This window comes from Heterodontus francisci, chromosome X (assembly GCF_036365525.1).
Source record: "Heterodontus francisci isolate sHetFra1 chromosome X, sHetFra1.hap1, whole genome shotgun sequence".
Lineage (NCBI taxonomy): Eukaryota > Metazoa > Chordata > Chondrichthyes > Heterodontiformes > Heterodontidae > Heterodontus > Heterodontus francisci.
Genome location: NC_090421.1, coordinates 11,794,012 through 11,817,147, shown reverse-complemented (window position 1 = coordinate 11,817,147; position 23,136 = coordinate 11,794,012). Strand labels below are relative to the sequence as shown.

The 23,136-nt window shown below is 46.7% G+C and overlaps 1 protein-coding gene across 4 annotated transcripts in view; it reads left to right on the top strand.

Annotated features, from left to right (window-relative positions):
- Nucleotides 1-23,136, top strand: part of LOC137358575 (activin receptor type-1-like) — a 123,434-nt gene that overhangs the window by 36,795 nt on the left and 63,503 nt on the right. For 3 of the 4 annotated variants that reach the window (XM_068024566.1, XM_068024563.1, XM_068024564.1), the window contains exon 2: nucleotides 11,161-11,327. In XM_068024566.1, the coding sequence (XP_067880667.1) occupies nucleotides 11,296-11,327 (32 nt within the window). In that variant the 5' untranslated portion in view covers nucleotides 11,161-11,295. Of the gene's footprint in view, nucleotides 1-11,160; nucleotides 11,328-17,701; nucleotides 17,787-23,136 lie in introns of those variants that run through there. The other variant, XM_068024565.1, reaches the window with a different exon arrangement.

Here is a 23,136-nt window from a genome sequence, read left to right as displayed (position 1 = left end):
GCACAATTTCAAAATTTGCAGATGATACGACACTTGGAAGCATTGTGAGGAGGATAGTGTAGAACTTCAAAAGGACATAGACATGTTGGTGGAATGGGTGGACAAGTGGCAGATGAAATTTAATGCAGAGAAGTGTGAAGTGATTCATTTTGGTAGGAAGAACGCGGAGAGACAATATAAAAATAAGGGTACAATTCTAAAGGGAGTGCAGGTGCAGAGGGACCTGGGTATATATGCGCATAAGTCATTGAAGGTGGCAGGACAGGTTGAGAGAGTGGTTAATAAAGCATACAGTATCTTAGGTTTTATTAATAAGGGCATATAATACAAAAGCAAGGAGGTTATGTTTAACTTGTATAGAACACTGGTTCAGCCTCACCTGGAGTATTGCGTACACTTCTGAGCACCACACTTGAGGAAATATATGAAGGCATTGGAGAGAGTGCAGAAAAGATTCACGGGAATGGTTCCAGGGATAAGGAACTTCATTTACGAAGATAGATTGGAGAAGGTAGGACTGTTTTCCTTGGAGAAGGCTGCGAGGAGATTTATTTATACAGCACTGAAACAGGCCCTTCGGCCCACCGAGTCTGTGCCAACCAACAACCACCCATTTATACTAACCCTACAGTAATCCCATATTCCCTATGACCTACCTACACTAGGGGCAATTTACAATGGCCAATTTACCTATCAACCTGCAAGTTTTTGGCTGTGGGAGGAAACCAGAGCACCCAGCGAAAACCCACGCGGTCACAGGGAAAACTTGCAAACTCCGCGCAGGCAGTACCCAGAACTGAACCCGGGTCGCTGGAGCTGTGAGGCTGCGGTGCTAACAACTGCACCACTGTGCCACCCATTTGATAGAATCATGAGGGGTCTGGACAAAGTAGATAGGGAAAAACTGTTCCCATTGGTGGAAGGATCAAAAACAAGAGGGCACAGATTTAGGCTAATTGGCAAAAGAAGCAATGGAGACATCAAGAAAAACTTTTTCACGCAATGAGTGGTTAGGATCTGGAATGCACTGTCTGACAGTGTAATGGAGACAGGTTCAATTGCGGCATTCAAGAGGCAATTGGATTGTTATCTGAAAAGGAAGAATGTGCAGAGTTATGGGGAGAAGGTGGGGGAGTGGCACTAGGTGAATTGCTCCTTCGGAGAGCCAGTGCAGACACGATGGGCTGAATGGCCTCCTTCTGTGCTGTAACAATTCTGTGATTCTGTGTTTCAAATTCTATTTCTAAAATTCATAAAACCATAATATTCAGAAATCTGCAAATTTTGGGCAATATTTCTTAATAATATGCCTGGACAGGTGCTTAACACTATATTACGTAGTCTGCAATTTAACCTGGTTATTTTAATTGACTTACAGTTTAGTTTAAAAACTGAATTGTTGTACGAATACACTAATTCCCATGCTACCATTTTAGATAAACAGGTAAAGGCATCTGTGGGGCCCACAAGTTACAGCAATGGACTTGAACATGACTACATCAAGGCTCTTTTAAAAACTTCATGACAATAGGCACTTGCTCTAAAAGCAATCTTTTTGTAGAAGCCTTAATCTAATATTTCAAATGCAATTTCTCTCTTGATCTAATAAACATTTATTGGTCTTCAGTTGACCACCATTAATAACAGTTAAAGGCTCCAGGTATATGATTCCCCAGCATTAGGATTCTAATGTTAAAAGGGAATAAAATAAAATGATGCATCAGAACGTTATCCTAGATTTAGGAATTCTAAATTCCACAGTTAACAATAAATCTAACTGACATCTTCTGCAATGAGGAATGGTAATTTAATCTATCAAGTCACTCCTTTCACAGACGATGTGGAATCTGCCCGATTGTGGCTTCTGTCCAACTTGTTTGATCTTTCTCCCTGATGCCCAAAGAGACACCTGTAATGTTTTCCTGCACTGACACCTGCATTTTCAGTCCTGGTTGGTTGCTTTTCACAAGTGACATGTCTATGGTGCCAACCAGCCTGCCCCGTGGAGTGATCAGAGGCCTCTGGGAAGATTTGATGCTGGCAGTGGGTGCCACATGGTAAAAGTGTTCAACATTTCCAGGATTGATGTTCCTCACCTTGATGAGTGCAGAAATACGAGCCACACCAATCTGACTACCTGGCCAAATCAAGTAGATTTGGGTTTGCAGAGACCTCAAAGCACTGAAATGAATGACACTGTGGGATATCAGCATACACATACATCACAGGTGCTAGCCTTGGCTCAATGTGCTGCACTCTGAATCAGGAGGTTGAGTTCAAGTCCCACTCCAGAGACTTGAACGCGTAACCCAGGCTGACACCTCAATGCAGTACTGAGGGAGTGCTGCACTGTCAAAAGTGCGATCTTTCTGATTTACATTTACCCCTCAGCCAACACCTGTGGATTTATTTCATTACTGTAGGATCTTACTGTGTGCAAATTGGCTGCCTTGTTTCCTGTATTACAACACTTCAAAAAATACGCCATTGGCTGTAAAGTGCTTTAGGATGTCCTGTAGGCATGAAAAGTATTGGATAAATGCATGTTCTTTCTTTCATTTGTGAGAAATTCCTCTCTCCATTATTTTAGCGGAGATGTTAACTCATTTAAAATGAACAGCTTACTTTAGTGGAGGCAGGAATTTCAGTCAAACGCATTAAGTTAGTATCCCACAGAGTCATTTGAGGACCCGATACAAGGCTGGAGGCATACAGTTGAGGTTCTAAAGGACATGAAGTACTCACTGTTAAAGCCTTTCGTATAACTCAGTTTCTTTTACCAAAATACTTTAGGTAACCACATCAAATATATGTGATAAGACTATTAGACATGTATCTGGAGAAAGAAGGGATTGAGGTGATATGATGAGAAGGGTGGGGTTGATCTGTCAAAAAGGGATGGGCTTTGGGGCCTTAATAACCTTTTGCGGTTCCTGAAAAAACACGTGCTCTTATTCAAATGCTCTGCCTACTCTGATTGATATAAGCTTCAATCTGATTCCAGACCAAAGTTGCGCCCCGTTCTACAGTTGGACTTGGCTATGATCTCTCCCATGAGATCTCTCCCATATCTTGCTGACAATTACTTACTAGGTTTATGCTTGGGCTTGATAGTGGAGGTGGCTTAGAACCCCAGACATGAACCAGTGCCTTCAAGAGAGGGGAGGAAGAAATTAGACCGTTCAGCTTTGGCTGGTGACTGCTATTGCTTCGAATTATCAGCTACTCCTGAGCCATACACAAACGAGGAAGATTCAGATCTGGAGGAATGGAAGTGAGTGGTCTGTGATGACTATTTGCTGTCAGAATGTAGCAGTGGTTGTTACTGCATCCTGTACAGATGTAGGAGGCTGATGGTTCCTTCCATGTATAACAATGGTGTTGTCCTGTGGGGGCAGAAGGGGCTGGTAAGCAATTGTCCCTGATGGGACTACATGGGAGTAAGGCGTTTTGAAGCTGGATTCGGTTGGAGATATCGAACACCCAACAGGGTCCATGGCTGGTTATTGAACAGATCAGCCGCTTGTTTCTGGTTTCTGTCACAGGATCTCAGTTAAACTATTGCAAAATTGGGTTACTTTATATCCAGAAAAAAAATAAACAAACTCCCAGGCACCTGATGGGTCAGTGGGTAACGGCACTGCTTGTTGTGATACGAAGCCATATGGACAAGGAAGGTCTCTGATCTGTGCTAAGTGAGCTGAGGGCCTGCTACAGTTGACCACAACATTTCTGGGGGTAATTATCCAGGGTTCGCTCTCTTGATCACAATCCAGTGACCCTACTCAAAAATGCATGTTTAGGGATGTCAGGTGAGGCCAGGTTCAGGCCCCCTACTCTCCTGGCCGAATTGCACGCCATCACTCACTATCTACTCTCAGACATGAAGAGACCATGGCATGTGGCACGTGGAGTATGCTTGGGAGGAACAGGTGACTTTGGACCTGTGTTCTCTACCACTGGGGGTTATCCTTATCTCATGTCTGGGTTTGCTGTAGACTAATTGACAGAGATTGATTGCTGTGATTAGTCAACAACTCCATCATTGTATCATGCACCTAACAGGATGGCTGAAGGCGAACTACTTGGACCTTGGCCTTTTCTCATCCAGCAATTAGGAAAATAGGAACATAGGACCAGGAGGAGGCCATTCAGCCCCTCAGATCTGCCCCTCCATTCTTCTTGAAGTACAGTGCCCAGAACTGAACACTGTATTCCAGACAGGGTCTAACCAGAGTTTTATATAACTGTATAATTCCTACGTTTCTGTGAGTGGCCACATGAGCAAGTTAGTGGAGTGTGCTTGGTGCTTATTCAACAAGCTGTCAATGCCTCTGGGGAGGAGAGGAGAAAACTGGAGCAAGCAAGTTAGAACACAAAAGTTATGTTTTACAAGAAAGGCTAAGACTGAACCATGAGTTATCATGAGTTGAAATGAAACAATAGATTGATAATATCTGGTGTGCTGAGAGCCTAATGGACGGGAATGTTATGTTTGGACGTGGAGATTCCATAAAAGCACAGTGCCATCAGCAATATTTAGATAACAGAAGAATGATCAATCACAACAAATTTTATGCTTGGATCAGGGTTATGCAAGGATTCAGCATGTATTAACAAAAGTGTAGCCACTGTTTTTATACAAGAATGAAAGACTTGTATTTATCACAACCGCCGGATATCTCAAAGCGCTTTACAGCCAATGAAGTACTTTTTGAAGTGTAGTCACTGTTGTAATGCAGGAAATATGGCAACCATAATGTGCATCACAAACTCCCACAAACAGCAACGTGATAATGACCAGATAATCTGTTTTACTGATGTTGGTTGAGGGATAAATATTGGCCAGGGTACCGGGGAGAACTCCCCTACTCTTCTTCAAAATAGTACCATAGAGTCTTTTACATCTGCCCAAGCAGATGGGGCCTCAGTTTACATCTGTCCAAAAGATAGCACCACCAACAGTGCAACACTCCCTCAGTGCTGGCGTGTCAGTCTCAATTTTTGGGCTTAAGCCCCAAAGTGGGACTTGAATGCAGGACATATGCCTTAAGGGTAAGAGAAGTACCCGCTGAGCCACAGCTGACATAGAAATATATTTATGTCGGGAACCAAAACAGGCAATTAGAGCACAGCAAGCTACCACAAACAGACATAAGTGGCATAAATGATCAGTTAAACCTGCTTTTGGAGGTGTTGGCTGAGAGATGAATGTTGGCCAGGACACCAGATCTCCCTCTTCAAGTAAATGCCTGTGATGAGCTTTTAAATTAGAGTGCAGCTGATGGTGGATGGATGATTCTCTCTATACTGACTGCACCCTTGAATACAAATGACCCAAACAGCAAGGTACTAATGGTACTGTAGGTCCATGAAAATCTAGCTCTAGAAATCAGGCTTCAGGTCACGTGCCTCATGTCACAATGAGTGGTGGGGAGCTAGTCCTAGCCATCTGCACTCCCCTTCAACTAGGTCTCCCTGTTGCACAACAGAATCCAGCAGGTCTACAGAGGACATAAGAAATGGGAGCAGGAGTAGGCCATTCAGCCCCTTGAGCCTGCTCCGCCATTCAATACGATCGTGGCTGATCTGATCTTAGACTCAACTCCACTTTCTGCCCGATCCCCGTATCCCAGGATTCCCCTGGAGTCCAAAAATCTATCAAATCAGTCTTGAATATAGGCAGCGGCTGAGCATCCATAGCACAGTGGGGTAGAGAATTCCAAAGATTCATCACCGTAGAGAAGATATTTCTCCTTATCTCAGTCCTAAATGGCCGAACCTTTATTCTGAGACTGTGACCCCTAGTTCTAGATTCTCCAGCCATAGAAAGCAGCCTCTCAGCATCTACCCTGTCAAGCCCCTTAAGAATTTTAAACATTGCAATGAGGCCAATACTCGATGGCAAATCTAAATATAAAAGCGCCTTGCGAGTTCTCTGATCTCAGCCAGGGGTCCCAATCCTGATTGCTGTTCAGCGAGTTCCGATGGAAAGGGGATGATGTGTTTAGATGCCAGGCGATTAGAGCATCAGGGTTGGCTGTGATGCCCTCCATGGCCAAACAGTCCACTCGCGCTTGAAGATGGGCTAGTTGGGGAAGGTATCGGATGGCTGCTGGTGCTTATGGAACTGGAACCGAGTGTCTTCAGGAGTGGATGGGAAATGGGACGAATAAAGATGTAACCTAAAAGTATCAGTGTCACACTGCAAAAGCAGAGCCCCTGTCAACCAATTATTTGGAAAAATTGTCAACAAAGAGAGGCTTTGAGCTATTTGTGTGCGAACTGCATTTCGATTAATTTTCTAAAACCACTGTGATTTGATTTCAGATTATCAGAAAGGTTAAATTCATTTGGATTCAGCCTCTTGTCTGTAGCTTTGAAATTCCATCAGAAACATCTCTGGGTCAGGTCCCGCTTCCTTTATTAGCAGAAGGAGGATGTTTAACTGTGGGAGGCAATGGGGGAGGAGAGTCAGGGGGAGAGGATGCAGAGGCAGCTCCAATCAAGTGTTAGTCAGACAAAGGCAAGTTTCACTTTAGGCTGAATGATGTTCCGGATTTATTTTTCCCATTAACATCTCTTTGTTTTAAGCTAATTTTTTTCTCGGCCCAGTCTCTCCTCTCTCCCACTCCTGAAGGTGTTGACTCTCGCTAGGGAAAAGTTTGATCTTGCCCTCACACAACATCCTCATGTGTCCTACCTCCAGCAGGATAGCAATCAGGAGGGGGAGCCCTGTACCAATTTTCCCCCTCCCTGGCTTCAAGGAGCTGAAGGAAATTGTTCGGGTCCCTACTGCTCCCTTAGCTAAGGCCTGCTGACTCAGCACAGACTCACCTGGGACCCTCCAAGTTTGTGTATCTCAGCTGCTCACTGGGTAATCTTGCTGAACCGTCAAATAACATTTCCTACTGATTTCTATAGGACAAAATTCCTCTTGGATCTTGTGGGCCTCAACTCAGCTTACGAAACACTTAAGCTGCAAAGATTTCCTAAGCTCCCATTTACACACAAAATGCTACAGCAATAGATTTCCAAAAGGCATTTGATAAGGTGTCACATCAAAGGTTATTGCAGAAAATAAAAGCTCATGGTGTAGGGGGTAACATATTGGCATAGATAGAAGACTGGCTAGCTAACAGGAAACAAAGAGTAGGTATAAATGAGTCATTTTCTGGTTGGCAAAATGTAACGAGTGGTGTGCCACAGGGATCTGTGCTGGGGTTTCAACTTTTTACAATTTATATAAATGACTTAGATGAAGGGACCGAAGGTATGGTTGCTAAATTTGCTGAAACAAAGATAGGTAGGAAAGTAACTTGTGAAGAGGACATTAGGGGGTTACAAAGGGATATAGATAGGTTAAGTGAGTGGGCAAAGACCTGGCAAATGGAGTATAATGTGGGAAAGTGGGAAATTGTCCACTTTGGCAGGAAGAATAAAAAAGAAGCATATTATCTAAATGGTGAGAGATTGCAGAGCTCTGAGATGCAGAGGGATCTGGATGTCCTAGTGCATGAATCACAAAAGGTTAGTATGCAGGTACAGCACGTAATTTGGAAAGCTAATAGAATGTTATCGTTTATTGTGATGGGAATTGAATACAAAAGTAGGGAGGTTATGCTACAGTTATACAGGGTATTGGTGAGACCACATCTGGAGTACTGTGTACAGTACTGGTCTCCTTATTTAAGGAAGGATGTAAATGTGTTGGAAGCAGTTCAGAGAAGGTTTACTAGACTAATACCTGGAATGGGCGGGTTGTCTTATGAGGAAAGATTGGACAGGCTAGGCTTGTATCTGCTGGAATTTTGAAGAATAAGAGGTGACTTGATTGAAACACATAAGATCCTGAGGGGTCTTGACAGGGTGGATGTGGAAAGGATGTTTCCCCTTGTGGGAGAATCTAGAACTAGGGATCACCATTTAAAAATAAGGGGTTGCCCATTTAAGACAGAAATGAGGAGAAATGTTTTCTCTCAGAGGGTCGTGAGTCTTTGGAACTCTCTTCCTCAAAAGGCATTAGAAGCAGAGTCTTTGAATATTTTTAAGACAGAGGTAGATAGATTCTTGATAAGCAAGGGGGTGAAAGGTTACTGGAGGTAGGTGGGAATGTGAAGTTGAGGTTACAATCAGATCAGCCATGATCTTATTGAATGGCGGAGCAGGCTCGAGGGGCCGAGTGGCCTACTCCTGCTCCTAATTCATATATTCGTATTGTTATGACCAGGTGAGAAATGTGTCTAGAGGTCTTTTGCTGTCTTTACCTGGTCTTAGTGTAACAGGGTTTAATTTTAACACATTGTCTTTTGAGCTCCCCTTTTTGTGAATCCTTGTTCACAGTTTTCCAATTATAAGGCAAAGAAATGAGCACACCAGTTCGAGCTCACTGTTTAGTCCTTCTGTAAGTAGTCTTGTTCTTGTCGGGGCCCAGCGTTCCTCTTAAACTTTGTTCATGCAGGAGACTTTTCTCTCTTCACGTTTCATGTGTTTTCACAAGATTCAGTTAAATGGGAAGGAGATGGAAGCAGCCAGACAGGAGAGGAGGTAATTCTTGCTTCAGTTCCAGGGGCACACGGCATTCTGTGTGTCCAAATCCTCCGTTGGGAGTTCAAATTCAAAAGAACTCCAGCCAGTCATGTGACTAAAACTGGTTTGACCACTTCTTCTGTGTATTGGGGAAGCAACGACTGGGTCCCTTTTGTTCCAACATTGCTAGTACTATGCAAATGTCCTTCCAGTCAGGGGTTTGCAATTTTAAGTTTTAATATTCATGTGGTAAAATAATATGTGCATCAGTCTTGGCAGGTGGGGTGCTTGCCTGACGGTATGTTCGTATACACCCAATGCACTTGCAAGAAGTCACCAGTCAATCTTGTACAAGGGTCTGTTGGTAAAATTACATGCCCAATAAGATTAAAGGAGGGACCTGCATTTATATAGTGCCTTTTATGTCCTCAGGGCACCCCAAAGGTTTTATAACCTGTTATGGACAGGTGGGAAGTAGTGTGGGTGACTTCCACTTTTCACCTCTCAACTGACCGCAGTGTTTTAAAAATAGTGTTTTAGTCCCTGAGTGTTTTAAAGGTCAAATAAATAGACAAAGGACAGGTTTTCTCTTAGGTTGAAGAAGAAAGATAAATATTTATTTTTTACACAACCAAAAAATGTTCGCAACCTCACCCACTTACACATTCACAAACATACACACACACAAGAAAAGATAGAGTAGAGCGTAGCATGCAATTAGAGTCCAATTGTTGGAAAATAGTTTGTTGTTTAAAAAAACCTTTAGAAGCCTTTCGGGAGGAAACTTTTCAGCAGTGCAGGCCTGAATGTTCGTTGTCTTGAAAAGGATGAAGTGTTGCCGGCTCCTTGTGGTTAAGCCTTAATCCGAAGTGAATGGTGGAAATCCTGGTTCACCTTCACAGGAGGGGGAGTTCTAAAGTCACCTTGCAAATTTCTCTGCTGCAGTAGTAAAAAGGCTTTGTCAGCAGGCTCCTGCTTAGCTGGAATGGTCTCACAGCTATTCTGGTTGGAAAAGGCCTTCTCTGGCTGTTCTGCCTCTCTTTCTCTAGAGAGATATCTTTTAAGGTATAAACTTGTCAGGTTGGAGTGTTGGTCAGGTGACTAAGGGCTTTCTCCCCTGGGGTGATTCAAACAATGTTCCAGGATATGGGAACTGTTCTTACATGATGGTAGGGTGGAAGAGTCAGTTACTAGGGGACATAGGTTTAAGGTGAGCAGGGCAAAGTTTAGAGAGGATGTGTGAGGCAAGTTCTTTACACAGAGGGTGGTGAGTGCCTGGAACTTGCTGCCGGTTGAGGTGGTGGAAGCAGGTACGATAGCGACGTTTAAGAGGCATCTTGACAAATACATGAATAGGATGGGAATAGAGGGATACGGACCCCGGAAGTGCAGAAGGTGTTAGTTTAGGCAGGCATCAAGATCGGCGCAGGCTTGGAGGGCCAAACGGCCTGTTCCTGTGCTGTACTGTTCTTTGTTCTTTGTTCTTTGCATGTGGTCCATTCTGCTAAAGTGGGGCTATTTCACATCTATTATCTTAGTCTTGGCTGCGGTGTCAGTCGGTCTGTAAAAGTCTTTGTTAGCTCCATTCCTGCAGATTGGAGTTGTTCGCATGGCCTGGCCTGTTTTCCATTTCAATGTATTTTCCCCAAAGCTAATTCGGACATGGATAATGGGTTTCATCTTCAACAGGCAAACATGTTTATTGACAGCACAGGAGGGGGTCACCTGACCTCTACTCCAGTTTGTCTGTAACACAAATGTGTCCATTTTTTGGTAGTTCAGTTCAACAGTTTATTTTTATTTCGTCATTCCTCCAGTTCATTTCATATTTCATCACTGTTCCCTCTGTGAGCATGACAAGCCAAGTTTAACTATTGTTGTAATGTTGGGACGTGCAGTAACCAATTTCCACAGAGCAAGATCCCACATACATGAGTGCAATAAACCTATTTATTTTGATGGCATTGGTTGAGGGATGAATGCTGGCCAGGACACGAGCATGAACTTCCTTGCCCTTTCACGAAGAGTGCCATGGGATCTTTAACGTCAATCCTAATAGGCAGATGGGGCCTTGGTTTAACATCTCAACTGAAAGACAACATCTCCTACAGTGCATCACTCCCTCGGTACTGGACTGGAGTGTCAGCCTAGATTATAGGCTCAAGACCTGGAGTGGGACTTGAACCAAGAATTTTCTGACTTAGTGGTGAGAGTGCTACCCACTGAGCCACGGCTGACACCAAGAAGGGGGCATTACTGAATCCCATAGCCAAGCAAGCTGTGATTGGAGACCCAGTGACACATGGAGCAGCAAGTCTGTTGAAGCTCGCAGGTGGAAAATGGGCCCTGGGCCACCCTGTGAGTACCCTCACTCTGGCGTGAGATGAAATTCCGCACACGGTGGGATAGCGTAAATACTTCTCCATCTCCGATTACTGCTGGCAATTTCCTAGCGATTGGTTATAGAACATAGCAGAAGCCTGGGAGTGAGCTGCCTGCCTGCCCTTGATGCAGAGAAGGCATTGGGTGTGGGTGGACGAACATAGGACATGAGGTTAAGAAATGAATACTGTACTTTGGATTATATATGTTATCTGATTACATTTCGTCTTTTTTTCTCCTCCACCCCAGGTTGCTGCATTTAAGAGGGTGCAGCTCAAGAGGAACATAGCCCTTTGGAATCAGGAACCGTAGGCAGTGCGATTCCCACCACATGCAACTAATAGTAAAGTTCCAGCAGCAGTAGTAAGCAGCTGGGGGCTGCCTATGTCTCCAATGCAATTAGCCACAGCAACCAGGCAAGTGGAACCTGCGCAGTGTAAATTTCTCTTCTCGCTGTAGGTGAGATGATGATAGCAGGCTCTGTGCAGATAGGCCAAGTGGCTTTTCTCATCTGTGTATATCTGATCAGCTTGTGACAGAGAATGCTGGTATTATGCATGATAAGTAAGAGTTGGAATTTAAAGGGGCGGGCAAATACTACCTTTAGACTCTCCTTCCCCTTTAAATTATCTGGAACTGGCTTCTAACATGAAATTTAAGACTGCCGTTTCCTAAATGATTTATTACAACTTAATGGCACATACCTGATAAATGAAGGAAAGCTGGGTAAAATCAGTGGAATGTTTGGGAGGCACATGCTATGTGGTCATAACTGCAGTGCAGTGGCACTCAGAGCAGGCTGAGAAGCTATTTGACTTACCTCCACAATGCCAGACTTGTTGCTCCATCTGACTCCTAGCTTCCTTTCCAGCCTGCCTAGCTGCAGCACATTTATTGTGCTGGGCTTTGATGCTGTTCCCTCTCCCCTTTCTTGCTCTCCAGGAAAATGTTGAAGAGGTTTTTCAAGGTGGGGAGATGTGTAGCAAGGTCTGAGCCCACTAGGAACTGGATTGAAATGGCCCTAAACTGATTTCATATCAGGTTCTCCAGCTGACCCAGAGAGAAAACCTCCATCCCATCAATTTGAGCTGGATTTAAAACCAAGTTGTTACGACCAGGTGAGAAAGGGGTTCCCTCTCAGCCGTTTCCTGGTTTGATCGTAACAGGGTTTAATTTTTAAAACACCATGTTTTTAGCTTCCCCTCAGTGAATCCTTGTTCCAATTGTAATGGCAAAAAAATCAACCAGGCAGGTTTTCTTAGATTTAAAACAGGAAAGGTGTAAGTTTATTAACCTTAAAACTCTAATTCGGTTAAAACTACTAAAAATACGCGACGCAACATGCTTGCATGCATATGCGATGAACACACACACACACACACACAGACAGACAGAAAAGGAGAAAGAATGAAGGAGAAAGGTTTGAAGCAATAGCTGTAGTTCATATACTGTCTTTTGAGTTTGATGTAAAGTCTTGGATTGCAGTTCAATCTTGCCGTCTCGTTGGGGCCCAGTACACACTTTCAAACTTGTTTCGATGGTTTTCTGTCTTCTTGAAATCCAGTTGCAGTCTCTGCTTTTCATGAGAGAGAGATAGAGACAGGGAGATGCTGTCTTCCTTCAAGTTCAGTTGCAGTCTGACCTCAAACTGTTTTATGAACACAATTCAAACCAAACCTGGGCCAGCAGGCCAGTCATGTGACTAGCTCTTTTCCTGGAACAACTTGCCTGGCAAGATTTGTGGATTCTTTCAATCTTAGTCGGCAGCCTCAGTAGGGGGCGGGAATGCTGTCTTTCTCACATTCAATGTCTTGTGATCAAAATCTATTTGGTTAATTGAATCAGGGAGCAGTTCTATTGTCTTCCTCAGGCAACTGTCCCTTAGAATGCAAACGTTTCCGGCCACTGTCCTGATAGAATGCAGGTGCAGCCATGTTTTCAGTCCAGTAAGAGTTTAAAATGAATGTTCCAGACGATGAAATTAATATGCCTCATTCTTGGCAGGTGTGGTTTTCATCACAAAGTCCACATTTGCAATGACAGATCTGTAACCCATTGTGCCACATAATCCAGATAACCAGGCACCCAGTCGAAATTCATCTGTGTCCTCTTTAACACATTTATTGGGAAGTTCCCAGAAAAATTTCTGTCTGGGCTATTTTAGCACATTTGATAGCCCTTGGGAATCCAACAAAATGTGTGTGGCCAAAAATAGCACCAAACAAATTTCAACAACCAGGTTTGTTCATACAAGATGACTGCATCCCTTTAAAGAAACCAAAATGTGTCCTTGAAAACTCACTGACAAGGACACGTCTAATAAAGTTATCCCTGAGAAAAAGAAGGGAAGCAGCTTGCGTCAAATCAAATAAATAAAAATGTCCGCGGCTCGGCTTTTGCACAACAGTTGCTCGCGATGAGTAATGGCACCAGTATAAACCGCCCCTGTTCAGCCGTTGCCCCATGCTAAGTGTTCCCCTTGCCATTTCTGGCACAGTAGAAAGGGGAGGTTGAGGATGGAGAGGGGTGGGGGGAAGAGGGTGGAGGGGCACTTTTTGAAGAAATGGATGGTAGCTGCAAAGATTCTTTCTCGGCCTAGTTTCAGCCTGTCTGCTGACAGCTATTGTTGTGATCTTGAGGGCTTGAATTGAGTTATTCTCCCTCCACAATGTTCAAACATTTGGAATGTAAATATTACTCTGTCGGCTTCCTGGCTATAAACTAGCACGCCCTTTATCCTGAAATTAGTCTCTGCATTGTCGCGGAAACCATTACTTTGTGCTCAAAGCGAAGATTGTTTGCTCCAAGGCTTTAATGAAGAAATGAAAGACTCACGCAATGTCTAGACCATAGGAGGCGGCCAGCGACAGTGTGACGTGGTCTTGGCGCCTCCAGGATCTCAACCATCATCTGGCTTTGAAAGCTTTGTTTTCTAATTTCCTATTTGGAAAAAAAGCAAGGTTCAAAAGCAGGTTCACCGTCAAGACACCTTTTTTTTTTAAAGAATTATGATTACATTCACCATCCTCTTATGTGGTGCTGTTTATACTTTTCAAAAGCATTCTTTTGGCAATGTTAAAGAGAGAGAGTGTTGGGGTGTACATTCAATATAAGGTATGTCACGTCTCCAGTCTGTGTAAGACAAAAACTGACCAGGTATGAGATGCCCTATATTTCCGTATTTTTCAACCTTGTGGAGCTGCATGTGTTTTTAATCATAAGGACGGGAGGAGGCCATTCAGCCCCTCAAGCCTGTTCAGTGATTCAATTCGACCATGGTTTATCTGTATATTTACTCCTTTAACCCGTTTTGGTTCCATAACCCTTAATACCCTTGCCTAACAGAAACCTTTCAATTTTGGCAGATGTAGGGAGAGCTAGAGAAGGATTTTTAGTCCTCAGTGGAAGTCAGCACTGATGCAGGAGGGCACGAAAATTCGCGCTGCCAGCCTGCTTGCTATTTTCCTGGAAAATTCCAGTCGACCTCCAGGTCCCCGGAGGCTTCGGGGAACAAGGTAGCTGCCTCAAGGTAGTCTCCCAGCAGCAGACTGGGAGGAGGGCAGCACTCCAGGCAGGCTTTAAGGCCTTGCCCGCCTACCTGACTTCAGCTGCAGTCACCAGCGCCCGTCCCCTCCCACCCCGCAATGGTGACCCTGCCGCGTAGGCCATTTTTATTTTAAAGTTAAAAAAAAGTTGGAGCGAGGCACCCTCTCTTCCTCTTACCTGCAAAGGCAAGCTTCTGCTCCTTCCTTGCTGGAGGGCCTCCTGTTGGTTCTCCAGCTTCGAGAGCCCGCCCGTCATCCTTAATTGAATGGCGAGCACACCCTCTGGCCTCTAATTGGCCAATTCGGGGAGAATCACTGCCAAGTGACTGTTCCCCACATAATGGCTGGAGGTTAACGTGGAGGCGGTGGCCCCACCCTCTGGCTGGAAAGTTGGGCCGAGCCCACCACCGGCGGCCCGCGAAGCCACACCTCAATTTTGCATGGTTCAGGCAATCAGTTGCATGAGATTGTGGTTCCACCCCTCTGAGGCAGGAAGTCCTGCCTCCAAGAGCTGCCGGCCAAGCACAGGGCTGACAGCCCTTCAGTCCCAGCAGCGCCGTTGAGAGCAGTGGCCGCTGCTGGGACTGCACCCGGACCCAGCCAGCAATGGAGGCCCAGAGTTCAGGTAAGTGGGGTGGGCTCACAGGAGCAGGAGGGACCCCCCCCCCCCCCCCACACCTGGTGACCTTGCTATGTGGCTTGCGCACCAACTACAAAGTCCCCCCACCCTGCCCACCCGCCACTGGTAAAATACCAGCAGCGGCGGGAAGAGGCCTTTATGTGGCCATTAATTAGTCACTTAAGGGCCTCAACTGATCCAAAGGGCGGGAGGGCCGCCTGACACTACACTGCTGCTGGTAAAATACCAACAGACGTGTGTAAGTAACGGGTATAGTGTCCCCTAGCATCCCACCCAATTTTGCACCCCCCTGCCAGTCTGCTCCTCGGGAGCGGGTAAAATCCCAGCCCTGTGTGGGCATATGACCCCCATTTGACCCTGACATGTCCTGAGGCCTGTGGGAAAGGCCCTTCGTCTACCCGCCCCCACTGCTATTTTACCAGTGGCACTGGAGGTGCCACTTAATTGCCACTTAAGGTCCTCTTCCTGCCGCCGCTGGTATTTTATCTGTGGCGGATGGGCACTTCAGCACCTGTGGAGGCCGCCTAGTAATATCTCCTTGGGGCTGGGGTTCTCTCCTGATTGAGCGCTCTGTGCCCCATGGAGGGTCCCTCCAGCAGCACGGGCGGCACCTCCCCCCTCAAAACAACCCCCCACTCCGGACTCAAACCCCCTCCCCACACCCCTTGCCAAGGCTTAGCCAATTGTCCCTGGCGAGGCCTAACCCCCACTGACCATTTGGAGGGCAACGTCCATCGTCCTCTTCTGGCTGGCTGCAGTCCCAGCAGTGGCCATCTCGCCCAGTGGCGCTGTTGGGACTGAAGAGCTGTCGGCTCTCTGATTGGCCGGCAGCTCTTGGAGGCGGGACTTCCTGGGCCTGGGCAACTCAAAATAGCAGTGTGGCTTGCAGGCCCGGCAGTGGAGGGCTCTCCCCCAATTTTTCAGCCAGTGGGCGGGTCCATCACCTCACTGTTAAATTCCAGCTGGTATTTTGCAACCCATACAGATCAGCCATAACCTAATTGAATGGTGGAACAGGTTCGAGGGGCTGAATGGCCTTTCACTTTGGCCTTTTATATTGCTCCCACTAGTCAGTCGTAAAATGGAATTGCTCCCTCCTCCAAGAGAAAGGATAAAACTTTTTGTTTGGGGGGGGTTAATGAATCTTAGTTTTTTTTCAGAAAAACACACATTATTCATAAAATTTGAAAACATACATTATATAACAGTTCAAATTTGGCTTCACATAAACTGCATTACAGATCAGTTTCTTCCAATACAATACATGATGTGCCTCTCTACACTTGCCATTAAAGGTTATATTTACAATGTACATTTACATTTACAGTCAAACATTTACTGGTGTATACAGCCCGAGGGGTTTTATACGGTTTCCAGCCCCTCGGTTCACTATGGCAGGAGGACCTTACACAGTGGCCTTTCCCCATTGAGCCTTTGCTGTGGCTGCCCCAAGCTTTAGTGTGTCCCTCAGCACGTGGTCCTGGACCTTGGAATGTGCCAGTCTGTAACACTCGGTCGTGGACAACTCTTTGCGCTGGAAGACCAGCAAGTTTCGGGCACATCTGACAGTGAAGGAAACAAAGGACCGGTCAGCCCCATTCCTAAAGAACATGGCCTCACTCTTGCCATGGCTTCACTTCAGACACCTTCTAGTCAACATTCAGCAGTCACACTACAGGCATTATGGCCACAAAATTGTGATTGGTAGCACCTGTTTGGGAAAAAGATTTTAGATACTTTTGCAGGGACCACACCCAGCTGTGACATCATATCTTCCACCATAATGATTCTAAAAAATGACATTGGCTGAGAACGAATTCCATTGGTAAAGAATGAAGAAATCCAATCACCATTTAGTTTTGGTATATAATGGAAGTCAAACACGTGACCAAAGCAAGTTACTTTTTGGGTTGTTCAGATTGGCAGAATGTCTTTCTGAAACAAGACACAGCAGAAAGCCAACTCGCCCTCGATGACTGTCAAAGCAATTTACTGAATTACATTCACTCCTCGGTGGAAATTCCTAGTGGGAGGGAAGAATTGCTCAGAAAAACACATTTATGATCTCAATAGAATCTCCACCAAGGCACTTTCGATGCCATTACACACAGCGACCAAAGATTGTTTGAAAAGAATCGCTTAGAAAAAGGGATCAAAGTTTGAAAGTTCCCATCAGTTGAAAGTGGTTGAACAACTTGAACTTAGAATGGAAAAAATAAGCAAGCTCCCCAGGTTATTGATTTACCCAAGAGGAAAAATGTCAACATAGGCCAAAAGAGGGAGACAGTTCCAAATGGGAACCCTGGTGCCTTCTCTGATGTCACTAAGTCTGGTAAGTGCTAGCTTATCAATCTTTGCTCTCTTTGTATTTAACTCTTTCAGATTTTATCATTAAACATTGCATCCTATGCATTAAAATAGCACGTGTAAATCCTTCAAAGCATATTCAATGTTTTTATTCCTCAGCTTTTTTTTCATAAGTCCAACATCTTCAATGTCCAAATTTCTTCCAAATCAGCCTCAGTTTAGCCATTGTCCGCGATGAATTAAGCAAAATCTTCTCTCTGATTTCCGCAGGCGATTCTTTCACATTGGTAGCCTCAGGCACAACACAAGTGTGATCTCGCAAGAGGAGGAGTCAGCTCAGCATTGTGTCGCTTTTGCAGCTGAAGAGGACATTGAAAACTGAGGTGTTAATGAAGTCTCCATGGGGAACTAACTTTTGATTGCACTCTCAACAGTTGGAAGATATCTGTCGTATGTAGTTATCCTCCCTAAGGCCAACCAATTAGGAAAGCATCATGGGCACTGATCCTTCATTTTCTCTTTACAATCCCAGAGAGCTGTCCACCTGTCAAAAAACTAGACAAGTTTGAGGAAGCTTTGCAATGTGTATTTAAGCACAAGCATAGGGACATAAGCACACTGCAAAGCGCTCTCCAATATCACGGTTACTATTGGCACAACAGATTATTTCTCTGGTCGATGTGATCTGTTACTTCACTGGAGAGGGCAAACAGGGCTTCAGTTTAACATCTGATCTGAATGATGGTACCTCTGACAGTGCAGCACTCCCTCAGCACTACACTGGGTGTGTCAGCCTGGATTTTGTGCTCAAGTCTCTGGAGTGGGACTGTAAACCCACAACCTTCTGACTCAGAGGCAAATGTGTTGCCAACTGAACCACAACAGTGTAAATATGACTTTTAAAATACAAACTTGAGGTCACCTAGCCCTGACTTCTTAATATATCTCGGCTGTGCCATTAATTTGGTGCATAAACACGGAGTCAGCTCATCAGTCTGACTCCTGACTGTGCTGTGAACACGAATGGGAATCCCATACCATCCGTGGCTCGTAGCCGGATGTTTCAAACTCAAACAGCAGATCCCTGATTCGGGTGTAAACACGGGCTCGGAATCTCCTCAGATCTGTTTCTAGGGTTCCCAACTCTGGTGAGATATTGTCCTGGAAGTTTCATCACATGACCGCCAACCGTTCCGCCCAGTCTGGCACCCTTTTGGCTCCCCCTTTGCCAGTATTTTTATAACTAATGAACAAAAGTATTCCAAAAAAATGGAAAAAAGAACACACTTTTTTTTAATGCCCCTGTGTTATTCTCCCACAGGTTCCTCGCAGAGGTGTGCTGGGGTTTCATCTTCAGTCCCTGAGACTCCAGGGCAATCCTGGAGGGTTGGCAACCCTAACTGCTCTGCCGTTGTGATTTCATCAGGAGCAAGGCGAAGTCTCCCGTTGACACGCACGAACAAGGGCCGGAATTTTAGCCACTCCAGCGAGCCGGATGGTGGCGTGGGGTGCGGGGGGGTGGCGTAAAATTGAGCGGGAGGCTCCGGGAGGCCTTCCCGGAACACTCCCGCCTTCGCCCCACTGTACGTGGGCCAGGTGTTCGGGAAATGGGCAGCCTGCCCCAGGCCAATCAAGGCCCTTAAGTGGCCACTTAACAGCCACTTAAGGGCCTTCGCCCGCCTCCACAGGTATTTTACCCGCGGCAAGCGGGCGTCTGGGAGACGTGAAAGGTCCGCCCAGCAATACTTGGTGGCGTCTCAGCGCACCGGGGGGAGAGGCCCTGACAAACGGGTACAAGGTGCCCAATTGAGGGCCGCCCCCACTTCTCCAACCACACCCAGGACCCGAGATGCCCCCCTTCCCCCCAAACGACCACCCTTGCCTCGCTGGGACGTGACCGATCACACCAGCGAGGCAAACCAAACTTACCTGTAGTCCTGGCGCCATGTTTTCGGTTGGGCTGCGGTCCCAGCAGTGGCCACTGCTCCCGGTGGCGCTGCTGGGACTAAGAGCTGCCGGCTCAATGATTGACCGGCAGTTCAATGAGGCGGGACTTCCTTCCACAAGCGGGTGGAAGTCCCGCCCCGGAACAATTAAAGCCTGGGGACCCGTAAAATGCGGGGCAGGTGCCCAGGCCGGGCAGAAGCGGGTTCGCCACCGACTTTTACATCGGTGGCCAGCTCCCTTCCGCCCGTCGTAAAATTCAGCCCAAGGTCTCTGGAGAAGTTACAGCAGCGGAGCAGGTGGCATTGCCATATCTCCAGGATGGTCTGGCCGTCTCCAAGAATCAAAGATGAATGCCCAGCACACTGCTGCGAGGAAATTGCGAGCCGTGATAGTTTTGCAGCAATCTCGGTGCCGATTCAATCTCAGTTCCCCACGCCCAGTGTAAATGCACCCATAAGGCTGGATCGTGTTGTCCCACTGCCGGGAGCCGTGCCGCCATGCTGCCGCGATTACGCGGCGGTAGGCACTTAACATATTGACAGTCGGCGCTCCCCCCCCTCAAATTACATGGTTCACAGCGTCACCTGATGCAGGAGCAGGCGCTGGTGCCATTTTTAAAAGGCTGCCAGCCCTGCGCACAGTTCAAAATAATGCAGAGTTGACCCCTTCCCCCCCCCCTCGGTGGCACCGGCTTCTCCTGGACGGGAAAGCGAAGGCGCGTGAGTGCCGCATGTCGCGCTGAAGATTGGGAACGGATGGAAAGATCGCGGCGGATGACACGGTAATGTATGCAGCGAGGTATTTTAAATATTTAAACCAGGGTCCCCTTGCAGAGTGGCGGAGGGGCCGCCACGGAGCGTCCCCACCACCGGGAAGATCGGGCCCGGCAATCCCGGCGTCGTGTTCCGTGGCGGCCGCTGCCGCACCAATTCTCCGGCCCCCACCACATAACCTGACGCTGGGCCGAGCACAAGATCCAGCCCTCAGTGTGCGCATTAAGTAACATCATTGGTCCAAACGTCACAATGTGATATGATCTGATTTTTGATTGTTCTTTTGGCAGCAGGTTATCAGGAAACATACAATTCTGATACATCGTATCAGTTTATTTTCAACACTGTGAAATATTGCACCATGTTCTGATAATGTCAATGAACAGGGGTGCATTCCCGCTTCCAAGCGGTGTGGACCTTCCCAGTAAGCAAACAATAGGACGGGGAAGCAGCTGGTTGATAGCACGCAAAGTCCTACCAGAACACTTCCTGTTATTACTGTATCTCTTGTCTCTTAATCGCAAAGCATCTGTTTCCTGTTTAAATTCACAGTAAACCATCCACCTCTGTGGACGACTTCACCTGCAGACGTGGCCAGGGGATTTGGAGGGGGAGTTTAACTCATTCCCAGCCAGGAGATGCCCCAGTCAGTTCACACTGAATGCAAGGCTCATCTTGGAAGCTGTTTGGGAGATCAAGGGCTGGGGACGGGGCACCATTGATATGAAGAATAAGGACTTTAGTCGCTGTGTGAACATGTGGGTGGGAGGAAATCTGTTGGCAAAAGGAAGAACTTGCACCGTTAATGTCCACAGGTTGTCTCTGTTAAAGTTATCTGAAGCTCTGGTTAGACGGGATCGGAGAACAGTGTTCAGCTCTGGGCACTGCACCTCAGGAAAGATATATTGGCCTTGGAGGGGGTGCAGCATAGAGTCACCAGAATGATACCAGGGCTAAAAGGGTTTAATAATGCATAGCCTAGCCTTGTATTCCCTTTGAATATAGGAAATTAAGAGGTGATCTAAACGAGGTGTTTAAAATGACTAAAGGGTAGATAGAGAGAAACTATTTCCTCTGGTGGGAGAGTCCAGAACAAAGGGGCAGAACCTTAAAATTAGAGCTAGGTTGTTCAGGGTTGATGTCAGGAAGCAATTCTTCATACAAAGTGTAGTGGAAATCTGGAACTCTCTCCCCCATAAAGCTGTTGAGGCTGGAGCTCAGTTAAAAATTTCAAAATTAAGATTGGTAGGTTTTTGCTAGGTAAGGGGTATTAATGGTTATGAGAGCAAGGCAGGTGGGTGGAATGAAGATCCAGATCAGCCATGATCTAACTGAATGGCAGAACAGGCTTGAGGGGCTGAATAGCCTCCTCCTGTTCCTATGTTCTTTCCTATGTGCATCCACTGGGTTATTTTTTGAATTAGAATCACAGTTGTGACTTAACCAAACACAACGGCCAATTTGTGCGGCGTTTGAGTTAAAATCCCCCAGGCCTCACAGTTCAATGGGGAGGAAGACAGATAGACGCCCACTTTAGAGCCCACATCCTCGATACCTGCCTCAAACTAAAATCAGGGCGGCTGTTCCCAAAAGGTCAAGGTAAACAGGGAACCAAGGATGCAATATTGGGAAGCTCCTCTGAAGATAAGAGATCTTCAACTCCACCTCCGTTTTGAACTACATGGCAATTGTTTACTGAAAACTGAGTGAGACTGACCGAGAGGTTAAGTACAATGGGTGGAACAGTGTAGAGGGAGCTTTACTCTGTATCTAATCTGTACTGTATCTGTGCTGAGAGTGTTTGATGGGACAGTGTAGAGGGAGCTTTCTTCTGTAACTAACCCTGTTTTTTTCCCCTGTTTTTTGAATGGGGACAGTGGAGAGGGAGCTTTACACTGTATTGAACGCCTTTTTTTTTTTGGAGCTTTACTCTGTATCTAACCCCATTTTTTTCTTCTTTTTTTTATATAAGGTGGCCTTTATACCCCAGGCCCCTTTTATATATTTTATGTCGAGGGGGCCTTTATTCCTCAGACCCCCTTTATATACATTTTTTAAAAATAACTTTATTAAAAACAGATAAATAAAACAAAACTCAAATTAAAATGCCATTAAAATGGCATCGACAATGCACTCCAGTCCCTGCGGTGCCCACCGGTCGTGGAAGGCCTCAAGTGTACCGGCAGAGACCGCATTCTCCTTCTCCAGGGACACCCGGGCGCGAACGTAACCGCGGAAGAGGGGCAGGCAATCAGGGAGGACGGACCCCCCCCCCCACCGACGGTCCGCAGCCTGGACCTGTGAATTGCCACCTTGGCCAGGCCCAGGAGCAGACCGACGAGGAGATCCTCCTCCCGGCCCACGCCCCTCCTCACCGGGTGCCCAAAGATCAGGAGCGTGGGACTGAAGTGCAGCCAGAACTTGAGAAGCAGCCCCTTCGAATACTCGAACAGTGGCTGCAACCTCGCACACTCCATATATACATGGAACATGGACTAGTCCAGGCCGCAGAAAGTACAGGCGGCCTGGGAGTCCGTGAACCTGCTTAAAAGTCTATTGTACGGAACTGCCCTGTGCAACACCCTCCACCCCAGGTCCCCGGTGTAAAGGGGAGGACTCCCGCGTAGAGAGACCTCCATCGGGGTTTCCCCTCGCCGCCAGATGGCAACGCAGACCGCCAGGGCGTGTCCGGCCGGCTGACAAGGGCGAGTAAGTGGAGAGTGTGCAGGAGCAGCCCGTACAGGAAACCCCTCCGCGCCGTTTGGAATGGCACAGACGACATTTCCGAGAAGCAGTTCGGGTTGTGCGGGACCAGCTCCCGAGGAGGGCTTTGGGGCCTGGGTCCGATGAGGAGTTCCGGCTGAGCAGGGGTCAGCTCAGCCGGGAGCGGTCCGCACTCCCAAATCCCCGCGTGACCCGCAGTGAGGGGCGTCCTGGGGGCTTCGGCTACTCCTCCGCCCACCAGTCCGTCCCCGGAGTCGGCCGCCCGGACAGCCGAGGCGCTCTCCTCCGT